At 54.2% G+C, this 16,319-nt stretch overlaps 1 protein-coding gene across 6 annotated transcripts; it reads right to left on the bottom strand.

Annotated features, from left to right (window-relative positions):
• Positions 1-1,080: 1,080 nt before the first annotated feature.
• On the bottom strand, positions 1,081-12,855 carry CD300LG (CD300 molecule like family member g). 6 transcript variants are annotated; one of them, XM_030296714.1, is made up of 8 exons: positions 12,701-12,855; positions 11,460-11,795; positions 8,646-8,747; positions 7,832-8,084; positions 7,034-7,146; positions 5,052-5,143; positions 2,270-2,371; positions 1,081-1,782 (listed from the first exon to the last, which is right to left on the bottom strand). In XM_030296714.1, exons 1-8 carry the CDS (start codon positions 12,747-12,749, stop codon positions 1,669-1,671), a joined length of 1,161 nt encoding a protein of 386 aa, XP_030152574.1. In that variant the 5' UTR covers positions 12,750-12,855; the 3' UTR covers positions 1,081-1,668. The 6 variants fall into 6 exon arrangements, with proteins under 6 accessions (XP_030152574.1, XP_030152569.1, XP_030152572.1 ...); XM_030296709.1 differs by having other exon boundaries at positions 5,091-5,143; positions 12,701-12,854; XM_030296712.1 differs by having other exon boundaries at positions 5,091-5,143; positions 7,832-7,913; positions 12,701-12,851.
• Positions 12,856-16,319: the final 3,464 nt, after the last annotated feature.

The raw sequence follows: 16,319 nt of genomic DNA, 5'->3' as shown, positions 1-16,319 counted from the left end.
AAGAGAACAACAGCAAATGATGTGGAGAAAAAAAAAAAACTGGAAGGAAATCCAACAAAATGCAGCAATGATAGTCTCCGGCAGTAATGAATCTGGGCGACCTGTTTTTTTCTCCTCCCCTTCTGTCTTTCTAACTTATCTATACTGAGCAATCCCTCATTTCATTTTTTTTTTCAACGTTTTTATTTATTTTTTTTTTGGGGACAGAGAGAGACAGAGCATGAACGGGGGAGGGGCAGAGAGAGAGGGAGACACAGAATCGGAAACAGGCTCCAGGCTCCGAGCCATCAGCCCAGAGCCCGACGCGGGGCTCGAACTCACGGACTGCGAGATCGTGACCTGGCTGAAGTCGGACGCTTAACCGACTGCGCCACCCAGGTGCCCCAATCCCTCATTTCATTTTTTAAAGAAAGTGGAAAAAGAAAATATAGCAGTTCTGGTATTCTACCCCCACCCCTGTCCCCTCCCCAGGGATCCAGACTCAGGGTCACGTTCAGGTTCCTCTAAGGTTCCTGTCCAGTCCTCTCCTTCCTGCCTTTCAGAAGCCCACCTGCACCCTGTGGTTTCCTACCTCCACCCGCCCCCCCCCCCCCCCCCAGCCCCAATCCATAGGCAATTAACCCTTTCCAGACAAGGAAGGAGCCAAGCTTTTCTCCATCCTACTTCCAAAGCCTGGGATGCATGTCTGGGTGGGGATCTGGGAAAGGCAACCGTCCCTGCCAGCCCTGAACTCACCTCTCGTGGACATAGCAGCCTCTGTGTGTGTGTGTGGGGGGGGGCAGGCGGGAGTCCCCAGACACCGAATGTAGGCTCTAAGCTGGATGAACCCGAAAATTTAACAGGCCCACTGGTTCTCAAACTCAAGTATTAGAGTCACCAGACATTTGTTAGAAAGGCAGGGTTGTGAGCCCAGCCCATAGTAGGTCCCCGGAATCATATTTTTAAATTAAATTAAATTAAATTAAATTAAAAATTTTATTGGGGGGGCAGAGGGGGAGAGAGAGAGAGAGAGAGAGAGAGAATCCCAAGCAGGCTCCACGTTCAACGCCCCCACCACCCTGGGATCATGACCTGAGCTGAAATCAAGAGTCAGATGCTCAACCGCCTGAGCCACCCAGGCACCCCCAGGGAATCACATGTTTCACCAGCCTCCTGAAGGACTGCGGTGCAGGTGGTTTACAGGCACATTTCGAAAATCAGAACCCCGTCTGTCCCCAGCAAGATTTCTTTCTCACTCACTTATGCAGGAGACAGTGGTGCTGAGTCAGGAAGGAAGAGAGAAGATGGTGAGGTCTGGAGGGGGTGGCTGTTGTTGGGTGCCCAGGCCCAGGGGATTTCTTGCAACAGATACAAAGTCAGACCAGATCTCCGGAGCTGGGCCCGGCTCTGGCGAGCTCCACGGGCCATAAGTTCCTTGGCTGCACGACTAGGCCAGCATGTGAACATACTGGGCAGGTCCCAGGCTCCCGCTGGGACTGTGAGACCCCCACTGCAGGCTCCGGGGCTGACAAAAGCTTCCAGTCGGGCTGGGGCACGAAGGAGGAGAGCCTGGAAAGGGTCAGGGGACAGCCCCAGAGCCTGGCAGGTGAACTCTGAAAGCTGTAGCAGGAAACTTATCCGGGTTAGCGCATAGCCAGCCATTCAGATCCCCTGTAAGCATTTTCGCCGCTACACTGAGATGAACTTCGAGAAGCCGAGCTCCTCCCCAGACATGTGGAGGGGAGGCCCTGGGATCAGGTCCCCCTCCTGGTCCTGGAAATAGACTTCTTCTTCCTCTGAAGTCTGTAAAGACAACGGTCAGGCAATGAAAAGCAGAGTCCAGCTGGGGCAGGGCGGGGGGTGGCCCAGGTGCCTGCGGGGTCGACCCTAGCCTTTTCCACAGTTCTGGGCCTCTATCTAAGGGGCAGAGACCGACAAGTTCTCCCCAGACCTCTCAGGCTTTGATTCATGCCCCTCACCTCCTCCCAAACATCCACCCCTCGGGAGCATCTTCATAGCCTCTGGCAACCCAGAGCTCTTGCAACTGTGACTACCAACAAGCTATTCAAGAACTTTCTGGATAGGGGGGAAAAGAGGATGTAAGGTCAAGAATCCTGAGTTCTGAATGAAAAGTCCTGAGTTATGATGGGGTAGGTGGGTGGATGCAGGGGGCAGTGTTCAGGGAGCGGATGCCGAAGAAAGCGTCCCCCCTCCACCCACCGATTTCCCCGCATTGTCAGAGAGGAGCCCGACTGGGCGGCTCCAGACCCCCAGTGCCCTCTGTTCACACCTGGCTGAGGCCCCGGATTTCTGTGCAGGGGTTGACGGAGGGCTCTGGGCTGGCTCGAGGCCCAGGGGGCCCTGCAAGGTTGATCACGGCGTAGTCCAGCGACTGAAACAGAGACTCAGAACAGTCCATTCTTGGCAGGGGTGATGTTCCCCCACCACAGCGAGGGGAGGGAAACAAGGGGGGGGTGGTGGAGAACACAGGCTGTGGAGTCAGAGTCCTTCCGTCCTGTTTCCTACATCTCAGAGTGACCTTGGGCAAGCCTCCTAACCTCTCTGAGGCTCAGTTTCCTCAGCTGTAAAATGGGGATAAGAATTTTTCTTCCCTCGGGGTTGTAATGACTATTCATGGTAGTGTTTTACAGCTCAACACCTGGGAACTCCTGGAACGATTTTGTTTTTATTATTGTTATTTCTATCCTTGAGGCAGAAAGAATGTACAGGCTCAAGGTTCTCCGCAGGCCCTGGTGGGGGGGGCGGGGGGGAGCAAATGTGAATACCTCAAAGGTTCACCGATTAACAAACCGCAAAGGAAAAGTTCTTTACAAATCGTTAAGTCTGAGCACCCCCTCCTTGATCAGATAAGGAAACCAAGGCCGAGTGAGTAGGAGTCATCCTGTGACCAGGCCTGGCGGTCCCCACAGGTCCCCAGGTCGGGAATGCCAGCCCCTCCCCCATTTCCCCCAGCCAAGTCTCCCAAGGGCATAGCTGCCCTTAGGTGTCCCAGCCAGTAAGTCCCATGGCCCAGTGGGCACTAAAGACAAAGAAAGAAACCCCCATTTTCTGAGTGTCTCACTTCACTTGTGCCTCACCACAACCCAATGACACTGAGGCTCAGAGAGGTGATGTAACTTGCCAGATGTCACACAGCTGCTGAGTAGCTGAGCTGGGAATTGTACTCACGACCATGTGACCTCAGACCCCAGTTCTTTTCCTATACCACGCTGCCCGCCTGCCGACCTGGCAGGGCGTGACTCACACTTCTTGTTTCCATGTCCCTTGTCTCCTAACTGCCCCCTTCCCCCGGTTGCTATCACCTCCCTAGCAGCAGGGGATGGAGACAGAGGCGGACATCTGAGCCGTCTCTGGTGACACATCCAGGCTCACAGGACAAGATGAAAATCAGAGCACAATTTCTCAGGCAGGCTAGGACTGGGGACACGAGGGGACAAGGGAACAGGGGAAGGGGAAGGAGAAGTCACAAATCCTGTCACTCATGGCCCTGGTCTCTCCCGGCCCTGCCTACGGTGAGGACCCGGCATAGCTGGGGCTCGATCAGAGGACTCCCGTTGTCATATCCATTCTCCATTAACCCCATATTTATAGCTTTGTGATTTGGCCCAAACCCAGCCACTGCTGACCGCTGACCACCAGCAGCCACGTCAGTGTCACCTATTCAAGGGTGACTGAATTTGAGGAAAGAGCCTCATGGATGCATGCAGGCAGTGGCCAGGACCACCACCTGACGTCCAGGGCGGGTCCCTCGTTGGTCCCTCTGCCCATGCCATGGGCCACAGGCCCGCTCCAGCAAGTGTGGAGACATTTTCTGTGTGGTTGAACATACAAGCTACATAGGACAGCCTCCTGGTCCAGGCGCTAGAAAAATAGCAGGGAATCAGGGAAGCCTTGGGAAGTGGGAGTCAAGTCCTGAGGAGCCCAGCACTGCCCTCTAGGATGAGAACTTCTTGCAATAGCTCTCTGGGCAGCGGAAATGCTGGTCTGACCCCTCATACTTCCCTCTGAGTTTTACACACCCCTGGGGCTCTCTGGCAGAGCCGGCAGAGCGTCCCCTTCCCTCTTTGACCTGAATGTGGGTGAAGAAAACCCCAAGCCCTTTAAATTCCACCTGCAGACTCTGCTAGAAAAACTGCAAAGAAGCCAAAAGGGAAATAAACCAAAGAAAACCAAAAGCTCTCAATTGGTCATGTTCACAGGTTCTTGCCTCGGACCCTCTCGGGAGACCTTGTTTCATCCTTCCCTCGACAAGGGTCCCCCAGCCACCCACCAGCCTCTCGGCCCTGTGCCCTTTCCTGTCTCCTCCCACCTGAGCCGGAAGAGTCCCATGCAGCCCTTCCCCAGTGTGGGCACAGGGGGCTGGTGCAGGCACTCTGGCCTCCCCAGCAGTTCTCCCTCCTGCCCCGCCCCTCTTCTAGAAGGCAAGGTGCACCCCAGGAGGCATAGCCAGGAGGCGGGGCTCTGGCAGCCCCCCTCCCATCCTTGTCCGTGACCTTTCTCTCACTTCTGTCTGCCATCTCTGGCCTTGTCGAGCTTCCTGAGACAACAGCAGCTGCTTCCTAAGCCAAAGCCCAGTACCCCATTCCTGCCCCAGCCCCTCCCCGGGGGGATCAGGCCTGAGTCTTTTGTCCTTGCTGGCGCCAGGAAAGAAGGCAATGGCGGCCCCCCTTTCCTGCCCCCATGTTTAAGAGAATGGAGAGGAGGCATCTCAGTAAACAGCCCAGGGAGGGGTGGGGGGCTGGGTGAGGCAGGTGTGGCCTCTGTGTCCTGAGCCCGTGGTTCTGCAGCCCTCCCAAAGACTCCTCTGGATCCTGCGCTGACAATGTCAGGTTCTAGGAGGGGGAGGGGAAGAGGGCGCTGGGTCCCCGGGAAAGACCCCTGCCTGGTACCCGCTGGGAAGCCAGGGTGAGGAGGGGCACTCTGTGGCTTGCACCTGGTTTTGGGGCTCACTCACACTCCCCAGAGATGGAAGGCAAGCCTTGCCTGGAGGACGGTCATGGGCAACCAGGTAGGGAGACGCAGAGGCAGGGCCGGGAATCCTGATGTCCTGCCCCACAGGGATCCGAGTTTGGGCCAGCTGCCTTCCTTACCAAGTGTGAGAGGTGGACCTTCTCGTTCCTCTGTGTCTCTGTGGCCAGTTGAGCTGAAAGAGACCAGCAGGAATACCCTGAAGCCTGCACCGGCTGCCACAGAGGTGGACTGACCCCCCCTGTACTTTAGAGCAGGGCCTTCCCTACAGGAAACAGGCAGACAGGCTGTGCAGAGAAGCTCCTTCCAGCTCGGTGCCTCAGCACGGATCCAGCCTTTTGGGATCAGTCCATGGACATCCCCTTGTGTGGGCCGGAAACTGGCTGGGGAAGTAATTCCATGGGCTAAGGTCATTGCTTTTAAACCTCAGTGTGCATACAGGATCCCGGGACATTTTATAAAAATGCCCACTCCCATTCAGCAGGTTGGAGGTGGGGCCTGAGAGTCTTTTTTTATTAAAAAAAAAAAAAAAAGGTTTTTTTTAATGTTTTGACACAGAGAGAGACAGAGCATGAGCAGGGGAGGGGCAGAGAGAGGGAGACACAGAATCTGAGGCAGGCTCCAAGCTCTGAGCCCGACGCGGGGCTCAAACTCACAGACTGTGAGATCATGACCTGAGCCGAAGTCGGACGCTCAACCGACTGAGCCACTCAGGCGCCTCGGGGCCTGAGAATCTTTTAACAGGCTTTCAGGGGATGTCACTGCTGCTAGCTGGGGACCACAATTTGAGAGGCAAGGTGCTAAGAAGTTCTGAGGTCTTGATCAGGAATGCTCCCACTCTGTGTGCTCTCCCTGACTCCTCTGCGGTGACCTGGGGACATGGGCAAAGCCGACATTTCTTCCTGGGGGCCACACAGGAAGAAGTCGGAGGCAGGCCCAGGATCCCCCCCTCCCCCTCCCATGGCCAGGATCCCCCCCCATGGCCACCTGCACTAGGACAACATTGCTCATTTGCAAAGGGCTCTGGCACCCTTCTTCCTGGCTCCACCGTTTCCTGGCTGTGCAAACTCAGGGCAAGCTGAGTAACCACCCGGCGTTAGTTTCTTCCCCTGTAAAACGGGGGCACTTGTAGTAAGTTTCTAATGCCACAGTATTGAGAGCATTAAAGGGGATAAAAGCAACAGAAGCAACAGAAGCGACATAAGGCACATAGCAGCTCCTGTGACCGTCATTTCAGCCAACCCTCTTACACTGTGCTGTTCATCAAAGGAGCCACGAGCCGCGACGGCTGCAGTCATGCAGGCATGACTACTCTGAATTATTCCGAGTTTTGAAGACTCCATATGAAAAAAATGTAGAATGTGGAATATGTATCACTAAGCTTTTTATACTGATTCCACGTTGAAAGGGTAACGTTTTGAAAATATCACGTTTATAAAGTATATGATTAAAATTAACAGCTCCGGTTTCTTTTTACTTTTTTTCATGTTAACGATTCGAGAAGTTTAGACTTCATGTGTGGCTTGTATTCTATTTCTGTTGTATTCTCTATCTGTGATCTGAAAAAGCTGTGGCTCAGGGAAGTTAGGTGACTTCCCCAAGGTCACACAGATAAAAAGTAGCAGAGCTGGGATTTGAAGCCACGCCTTGACGGGAGCTGAGCACATCTCAAGACCCCCCCCCCCCCCAGGCAGGGTCCATCCTGGTCAAGTGCTTAGTCTCTTAGCCCTCCTGCGCCCCGCCCCGCTCCCACAGCAGTCACACAGGGAGCTAGATCTGCGGAGGCTGGACGTGGGTTTGCTGGGATCGGTAGGGACAGAAGTGACTGATGAGTTCGGACAGATGGGAGCAAGCCAAGAGCTCCCATTCTCCCATTCCCACATCTGAATTGCTTTTTCCTAGTGTTGACTGACCTGGGGCTCCCTCTGAAGGGAAGGGCGGGGCTCCTGATGCCCATATCTCAGAGGGACACACTGACCCATAAGGTGTCCCTGCAATGGCGGGGGGACTGCAGGTCTCAGTGAGGTCCTTGGCCTCCCATCCTCTCCTCCCTACTTTTGCTCACCTTCCTTCCTCCAGCGGAGAAGATAGCTGCCGAGGGCAGCCAGGCCCGCAGCCAGAAGAAGGGACAGCAGCACCAGGACAGGGGCCAAGATGCGGACCATTGGGATGGAGACCCTGTGGGTGAGGCGGGAGGAGCCCAGCAGCTGTCACCAGATGTCAGTGGCATGCCGTGCACCGTGGCATTCTTAGTCTGCTTCCCAGCCATGTCCTTTGACTTTCCCGAGGAGATCAGAGGGCACCAGGGACCGCAGCGTCTGGTCCCAGTGGAAGGGACCCCCGCCCCCACTACCAACCCCAGGAAACACTTTCAGCTAGGTCTGGACTTGGCAACAGTCAGGCAGGAAGCCTCAGTCAGTCACTGAACGTGATGATATATAACCCCCAAGAACCAATCCTTCAGGCTGGGACTCCATTTGGGTGAGAAAAAAAACCAATTTGGGGGGGTAGGGTTCCATATTTTCATGCTTGGCCCAGGGCCCAGTGCAAAGTATGCAGGCAAAACTGGGGTGGCTGCCTGTTAGGCTGGGGCAGGGAGAGAGGTGGGGACTGGGGCCACGGTGGACCCTTCACCTGGGGGGGGGGGGGATCTGTGTGTCCACAGCACCAGGGCTGCTGGTTTGGCCGTGTAGGTCGTTCACTGCTCAAGGGCCCTCTTGAGGGGGCTGGGGACCGCGTCTGCCCTCCGCACTGTGACAGGAGGCTGTGTTGGCCTGGGGGAAGTGCTAGGACCTCACTCGCTCAAAGACACCTTATGCTTTGAGGATGGCCTGAAAGGTGACCTTGGTCGCCTGGGTCTCACCTGGACAGGGAGGTCCTGCTGGGGGCCAGACGAGTGTCCTCCGTCGAGGCGGGCTCCGGCTGTGTGGATGGGCGGAGGGTCCCTGCATGAGGAGAGGTTGCTTCGTGAGGAGAGGTGCCTGCATATGGAGAAGTTCCTGCGTACGGGGTGGTTCCTGTGGGCCCGGACGGAGTGGTCCCTGGGAACGGAGAGGCCTCGGCCCCTGTCTTCCCCCGCGTGGCTGTGGTGACTATTTGGTGGAGACCAGGAGAAGCTACAAGTCCAAAAGCAATGCCTCAGCACCTCCTCTGATCCTCGAATCCCAGCGTTTCCCAGACCTCTGACCCTCGATCCCTGGACGCAGGACCAACTTCTCAGAACAATCCCAGCTAAAGGACACCCCGGGTGTCCTAGACGAAGCCATCTGAGCAAGCAGGCCTTATCTCAGGCACACCCCACACCCGTGTGTGTGGTTTTCAGCCCCTTTTGGTGCCTGTGTGATCACACCCCCCGCTACGGTCCTGGACAGTTATCACCTCTGCCCTCACCTCGTGTCACCATCACAGGCCCACCCTCACCACGTATGCCTCTGCAGGCCTTGACCTCCCTCAGCAGCCACGGGGTCCACAGGGCAGGGCGACAGGGACGGGTCCAGGGGTCAGGCTGTACTGCTTTTCGCCTGAACTAACCCCGCTGAGTCCCTGATTCCTCCACGGACAGTACAGCTCCCAGGCTCTGGGGGCCCATATAGGGCAGTGCCTGGCACCAGGTCAGGCACTCCCGGGGTGTTTCTTTAGAGAGGAATGGAGGAGAGACAGAAAAACCATTCACTCACTCAATTCTGGGAGCGGAGTTTGCCAAGCTTTTGCCTGGGGCTGGAGGCTCCTTGTAGCAAGAGGCTGGAAGGAGGGAGTGGGGGAGGGAGGGCAGCAGGGACCTAGGGAAAGGGAGAGGCTGGTCTCAGGGGAGCCCAGGATCACTGCTCCGGGCCAGATTTCCTGCCTGGGTTGCAGCCAGTGGCTTTCCCGCCCCCACCTCTGTTCAGAGCCTTCGCAGTCTCCCCTCAGCCGCTTGGGAGCCATGGTTGGTAGATGCTAGCTGACGGCTGGCCTCCCACTCAGCTCAGACCCTCGGCTTCCCTTGTCCCCAGCTGCCCACCAGCCTGCCCTTTCCAAGGCACGCTTTGCACCAATACGGGTTTCGTCTCTAAAAATATACCGGATCCCATCACTTCTTGCTTTAGAGCAGTTAATGGCCCCCTCGTTGCCTATAAGCGGAAGCTCACGCTTTGCAACATGCCTTTCAAAGTCTTTGAAACTCAGACCCTGGGGCGCCTGGGTGGCTCAGTGGGTTGATCAGCTGATCGGCTGACTTTGGCTCAGGTCATGACCTCATGGTTTAGGAGTTCAAGCCCCACTGGGGGCTCTCTGTGGTCAGCACAGAGCCCCTTTCAGATCCTCTGTCCCCCTCTCTCTCTGCCCCTCCCCTGCCTGCGCTCTCTCTCAAAAAAATAAATAAGCATTAAAACTCAGACCTCCGCTCGCTATGTTGGCTTTACGTCTTTGCCATCCGGTGTACGAGCCACACCACTATTTGCCCTCTGTGCCTAATTAAGGTGTCCCGCCCGCCTCTATGCCTTGCGTGTCCCCTGCCTCTCCTCTCCATCTTGGCCTAAACCACCTTCTTTCTGTCCTCCCCTCCTCCACCACGCCTTCCCCAGAAGGAGCAAGTCCCTTCTTCCTGCGTAGCCACAGTACCCTGCGCCCAATTATGTTGCAACACGTTGTTTCCTGGGACTCCCTGCGAGGCTAGGACCCCTCAAGAACAAAATGCCTAGCTTCTGCCAGCACAGTGGGCAGAAACGTGGTGTGGCCGATACCCCGGGAGCCGCCGAGCTCCCTGACTCCCCAGTGCCCCTCAGTCACCTCTGTGCTGGAAAGCCATCCCGGACTCACTCACTCCCTTTCCCCACCATCCTCTATTCTAACACAAGGTCAAGCTTTCTCCGACCTTCCGCAAATAGAGAGTATTTATCTCTTCCTTTCCAATATTTATACTTCTTTATCTTGTTGCATTTCATTGCCTCGAGCCTCCAGGCAATGGTGAACAAAAGAAATGAGAGCGGGTTCTTGTCTTGTTCTGACCTTTCTAGAAATTCTAATCTTTTACCGTACTCGGTGGTGCACTGGAGACAGCTCACACTGACCCGGGAGAGCGGACTGTCCACCTTTTCAGGAATTTTGTGAGCTGGTTGTTAAACTATCGGTGGCTGGAAATTGGCAAGGGCAGGGGCATTTAAACCACAGAAACTGGCAAACATTGCAAATCAGAGCTTCTGCAGCCGGTTGTCATTCACCAGCATGCCACGGCCGTCAATCTTCTTTATGTTCTATATCCCAAATGTTACCAGAGAAAGGTTAACCACGTCTGACACTGGGTAACATAATAATGCATACATCATACACAAATGAATATTTACAAGTGAGGTAAAAATTGAAAATAGAGAGCCCAAATACAGATAAAATTGACCACCACTAGGTAAGAATGAGGTCTGAATACCGATGAAAATCAGAAGAAATCAGAGAATCTTGTAAATCATGGAGAACAGGTTCAATGTGGTTTTGGTGCTGCTGTTATTATTTCGTGAGCGCATTTCTATTTCCTTGAATGAAAATGAAGACCCATGGATGTCGGGGATCTGGCAGTGGGGATGGGGCCGGGGGTGGGATGGGGCTCAGCTATGGGGCCAGGACAGGGCAAGAGGAGACACCAAAGCCGGCAAAAATCTGGATTGGAATCCTGGTTCCACCACTCCCTGCCATGAGACCTTGGGCAAATCACTCCATCTCTGCAGTCTCGGCCCCCCCGATGTGTCAAACAAGATGCAAAGACCTGCCTCACCCTCGCTGGCTAGTGGACGGGGGCTGCCCACCTCCCTGGGTCCTCTCTGACTTCTTTCTTCTCAGCTCTGCAGAGCCAGGTAGGATTCTGGGCATCCAGAGAGATGCTCAGTCCCCAGCCAGAGCCCCATGACTCCAGCCTCAGTCCCCTAGTGTCCCTGCGCTCAACGAGCTCCTCCTCCTAGGCTGGTTCCCAGGCCCTCCTCACACTTGACTTTGGGACTTCAAGATCTGGGGAAGAGAAGCAAGAAGGAAGAGCTGGGGCCACAAGCCAGGCGAGGCCCGTGTGGCCATGGCTTGGCAGTGAGGTGGAGTGCGTCTGGGATGCACGATGGTGGGTCCTGCCTGCGGAATCCTCAGGAATATCTCTGACTCTGAGGAGGGAGGCTTTTTTATTCTGTGGGACGTTCACCTTGTCCCCCACCTTCCCCCCACCCCAGCCCATGGCAATCTCTCTCCCACATATGAGCAAAAAGGAAAGGCACCAAGCACAGAGTTTGACGGATCTGCGAGATGTGACCTTGTGAAACAGCCGCTGAGGCTCACGCCACCCTGGTGTCACCTCACCGAGTCCCTGAGACCCCCCTCATCCCCCCCCCCCCAGCCCGCGCCCCGCCCTGATGAGGTTATGTGAGCGCTCCACCCTTTGGTGATGGAGAACCGGGTCCAGCACCGATCAGCTGCCCACCTGTCCCTCTTCCCCTCCATATCACCCATGCCCCATCCGGGGAAGGAGAGACATTTGTTACCTGGAAAGACAAGCAGAGAGACCCGGAAAAATTCATCTCGGCCCAGTTTTGAGACCCCACAGAAGTACTTCCCGGCATCCCGCAGGGTGAGGTTCCTCAGGGTCACTTTGAGTGTGAGCTCCTGGGGGTTGTCTTGGAGGGACACCCTACCCTCCGTCCTCTCCTGGCCGTCGTCCCCCGTGTAGACGGTGCTGGAGCAGCGGGAGATAAAGAACCCACTCTCCTTGCACCAGTATTTCTTGTGCTTCCTCAGCTCCTCCCTGTAGGTGCACTGCAGGGACACGGTGTCACCTTCAAATCCGCTGATCTCCTTGGGGCCCACCAGGGCTCCACAACCTGCAACCAGAGCAGGGACGGAGGTCGGAATCCCTTGGATGCAAGTACCAGGGTCAAGACCACAAGACGCCTCCTCTCTCACTCTCTCCTGCGGCTGCCCTCTAAGAGCTGGTAGTCCCTTCCCCGCCAAGGGATATTAGGACAGGGCTGTTGCTGGTCCCCTAAACTGGGGGTACTGAAGGATGGTGATGGGGGAAGTTCTAGATTCACACAGCCCAGAGTCTGAATCCCGGCACTGCCATTTAGTAGCTGTGCGACCTTGGGGGAAGTTGCTTGACCTCCCTGGCCATCTGGGTTTTCTCATCTACAGATGATGATGATGATACCGTCCTATTTCATTGAAATTAAGACGCTGTCGCATGGAAGAGACACCATAATTTTATATACCACTAAGAAAAAGCATCGTCACTGGATGTCATCGGGGACAAGATGCATCCTGAAACTTGATGTTAAAAAGTTAAAAAAAAAAAAAAAAAAGACGGGCCGTGAAGTGATGAGACCGGATACTTCTTTATGTCTCACCAGCGGAGGCTCTAGACATATTTGCAGAGTTTACCATGGCAACCACATAGGGGGCATCCAGTCTCCCTCCAGGCTGAGTGTGGAGTAGGAAATTAAAGATGAGAGAGGTAAAACCTCCCTTATGGCCACCTGACCAGGGAGGGTTTGGAACGGATAGGGCAGGGAGAAAACCCGGCTCTAAGAAACAGCACCCCCCCCCGTTCCCCCCCCCCCCCAAACCTCTGCGGGCTGAGGGCTAGTGCGGTGGACTGAACCTGGAAGGATCAGGCGGCTAGGCCGGGTCACAAAAAGGGACGGTGGGATCAAGGGGTCCTCTCTCTGCCAGCTGGGGCCTGAGCCCCGCATCCCTCCACCATACTCCCTCCCCGCCCCCCGCCCCTCACCTGGGAACAAGAGGCAGCCCCACAGCAGGACCAGGACGAGGGGCCACATGGTGGGCGCTAGACGTGCAGGAGCACACGCGGGAACTGGGAGCTCCTCTCGGGGCCACGCGGGGCTTTAACTTCCTCCAGAGGCACGAGATCAGGACACGGAAGGGGGGGAGGGGCCGTGTCGGTCACCCCCTCCGCGCCCAGGGGGAGGCGCCTCTGCCATTGCCTTTACTGACTCTCAGTGCAGCGCCAGCCCCGCGGGTTACCGTCCCCCTCCCTCCCCAGCCCCCCCCCCCCCCGCCCCGGGGCGCTTCACCCAAACCCGTGCCCCTGGGGGGGAGGGGGGGGGAAGGGGTCTTAACCATGCCCGCCGCCGTGCACCCCAGAAGGTCTGAGCGTAGCGTTCAGGGAGTCCAAGAATTTGGATGGGAAAAACTTGCACATTGACTTTTACTAACCTTTAAGGATTTATCTTTTCTTTCTAGTGTGAGTGTTAGCAGTGCCTGTGACTCTGTCACCAAAAAAAAAAAAAAAAAAAAAAAAAAAGAAAAGAAAAAAAGGCAGACACTAGATAGAGCACATCAAGTTGTCGCCGACAGCTCCAAATACCGTATGTGTCCCTCAGGACTTGGAAAAGAGTTACTAGGCCTGCCACCAGAGCTGATTTTTGAAAGCGCTGATGGAACACATTTATTACTGTATTACACAATTATAAGTACTTTGATAATCACTTCAATATTATTGGCTTTCTTTTAGGCATATGGATGTGATCTTACATGTTTAAAAGACGGTTCTTCTGAGAGGAGGTCCATAAGCTTTACCAGACTAAGTGGTCAACGGTACCGAGGTTAGGGGTCCTGGTGGCAGCGCCCACTGCCCCTCCCTCTGCGTCGCCTCCCGAGGACGCAGTACTGCTTTTGGCCACCGGGCGGCGATGCGGATGGGGCTGAGGGAAGCAGAAGGACTGGGAGGAGGGGGATACCTGGAACCACCTGCAGACCGCGCTGTGAGGCGGGGCTCCCCGTCCGCGTTATCTTGGCATTAAAAAAAAAGTGAGTTAATGGGGCGCTTGGGTGGCTCAGTCGGTTAAACGTCCGACTTCAGCTCAGGTCATGATCTCACGGTCCGTGAGTTTGAGCTCCGTGTCGGGCTCTGTGCTGACAGCTCGGAGCCTGGAGCCTGCTTCGGATTCTGTGTCTCCCTCTCTCTCTGCCCCTCCCCCGCCAGTGCTCTGTCTCTCTCTGTCTCAAAAAGAAAATAAACATTAAAAAACAAAGTGAATTGACAATGTCTCATCACAGAATTGAATCCGCCTTTAAAGGAGCAAAAACAAACATGCCCACTAGAGGGAGCCCTGGCACATCGTTCTTCAAGATAGCTCTGTCGGGGGTTTCTTGGTCGCAAAACTTCATAGCGGTTGCAAGCAACATTTTATTGGGAAATGTTAAATAAAGTAAAAAAGAATGGGCATGTTTCCTGTAATTCCCCTTCCCTCTGGAAAACGACGGTTAACATTTGGGATATATGCTGCCACATATACAGTTGGAATTTTTCTCACTTGGTGGGTTAATATTTATTTGAAGCATTAACTCAGTGGTTCAAGGAACCGCGACTGTATGTGCGTGTGATTCTGGCAATGTGGGGAGACAGTCTTAATTTCACAATGACCAGGAGGCATGGCTGGCATTGAATGAGCAGGGACCTGGGAACCTGACTCCCAGCACATGTACAGACTACAAAATGTAATCAATTTTTGCAGTTTTTAAAAACACAGGCTGGGCGCCTGGGTGGCTCAGTCGGTTAAGCGTTGGACTCCTGATTTCAGCTCAGGTCATGATCTCACGGTTCTTGGGTTTAAGCCCCCCCATTGGAGCCTGCTTAGGATCCTTCTCTCTCTCTCATCTCTGCCCCTCCCCTGCTCTTCTCTGTCGCTCTCAAAATAAATAAATAAATAAAAACACGGGTTAAAATAATATTTATTCTAGCCTTTGATCTTTATCTCTCTCTTTCCTGTTTTGTCCTTATACAGAGTAAATTCTGATCTTCTTACTTTTCTTAAATCCGAACTTACTTATTATAAGCAGAGGCAAGCATCTGACACTTTATTATGTTTTCCAGTGTCATGGGGCGTGAGCACTGACATTTTGAAATATGTGTTATATGGTTACAAGTTGTTTTCCTTCCCCCGTCCCTGTTATGGTACAGATACGGTATTATGATTTTTTAAAAATTAAGTGTATGAGAAGGCATACTATTATGGTGTCATTTATGGAGAGTAAGGAGGCATTAACAAAAATTTATGTTTTATGAAAATGGTCTTGGGTCCAATATGCATCGTCCCTGCTCCAGGCATGCGTATTGTGAAGTCCTTCCCTCTGCCCTCCCAGCCCCACCCCTAGCCAGGAGCTAGGCTTGAGGATTCCATTAGAAATAGATCCTCAGGCCCAAAAGTAGTGCGTGAGTTGGGGAGAAGGGCCTAGAGTGAAGATTGGTGTGGGCTCTGTGGCTAGTCCTATCCCATGGGGGATGTGAGGAGCATCAGATAGATGCCCCCGATGGGTTTGGAGATCTGAGAGCAGCCCTTGTGTCCTGCTTCCTACCAGAGTGCTGGGAGGTGCCCAGCCATCACAGGATGGGAGAGCAGTGGGGAAAAGGGGCTCCTGGATCTGTGGCTCTGTGGCAGCCTCATCGCATCCTTATGACATCCGTGAGCCTGGAGGTGCCATGGCTGGGGTGATGGGGTGGGCGGCAGACCAGGGGAGGAAGGAACAGCCCCCCAGGAAGTGGAGAGCCCAGCGGATGCTGACACAGGTAGGTAATGGTCAAGGCTGCCCCCTACTTTTCTAGTTCCTAATGGTAATTAATGACCTCCAGGACTTAGAACCACCTTAGGGAGAAAGGAGAATGGGGCAGATACTCTCAAGTTTACTCTGAGCCATCTGAGAAAACCTTCATTGAAACCGAAGTTCCAGCTGTGGAGCAGGGTTTAGAAAGGCTTGTGAGCAGGGCAGACAACATCTGGCCAGAAAAGAGCCCAGCTTGACAGTCACCGGGTCTGGTGCCCCTCTGGATTGGACGTGGCTGGAATAAGCCGCTTCTGCTGATCTAAGACAGAGATTTTTTCCTCTTAGATCAGGGTTTCTGGACATCACAACTATTGACATTTTGGACTAGAGAATTCTATGTTATGAGGGGCTGTCCTGTGCCATTATAGGATGTTTAGCAGCATATCTGGCCTCTACCCACTAGATGCCAGTAGTGTCCTCCCTGCCCCCCAAGTCGTGACAATCAAAAATGTCTCTAGACATTGTCAAATGCCCCCCTGGGAGGAAAAACTACTCTAGGTGGAGAGCCACCGCCTTGGATGATGACTGAATCGATGAAAAAAAAAAAAAAAGCGTGGGGTGCCTGGGTGGCTCAGTGGGTCAATCGTCCGACTTCAGCTTGGGTCACAATCTCACGGTTCATGAGTTGGAGCCCCACGTCGGGCTCTAGGCTGACAGCTCAGAGCCCGGAGCCTGCTTTAGATTCTGTCTCCCTCTCTCTTTGCCCTTCTCTCTCTCTCTCTCTCTCTCTCAGAAATAATAAATAAAAACGTTAAAAATTAAAAAAAAGAGGAAATTCTTCAAAA

This window comes from Lynx canadensis, chromosome E1 (genome assembly GCF_007474595.2).
Source record: "Lynx canadensis isolate LIC74 chromosome E1, mLynCan4.pri.v2, whole genome shotgun sequence".
Lineage (NCBI taxonomy): Eukaryota > Metazoa > Chordata > Mammalia > Carnivora > Felidae > Lynx > Lynx canadensis.
The sequence above is the reverse complement of the archived record's forward strand: the minus strand, read 5'-3'. Positions and strand labels throughout refer to the sequence as shown.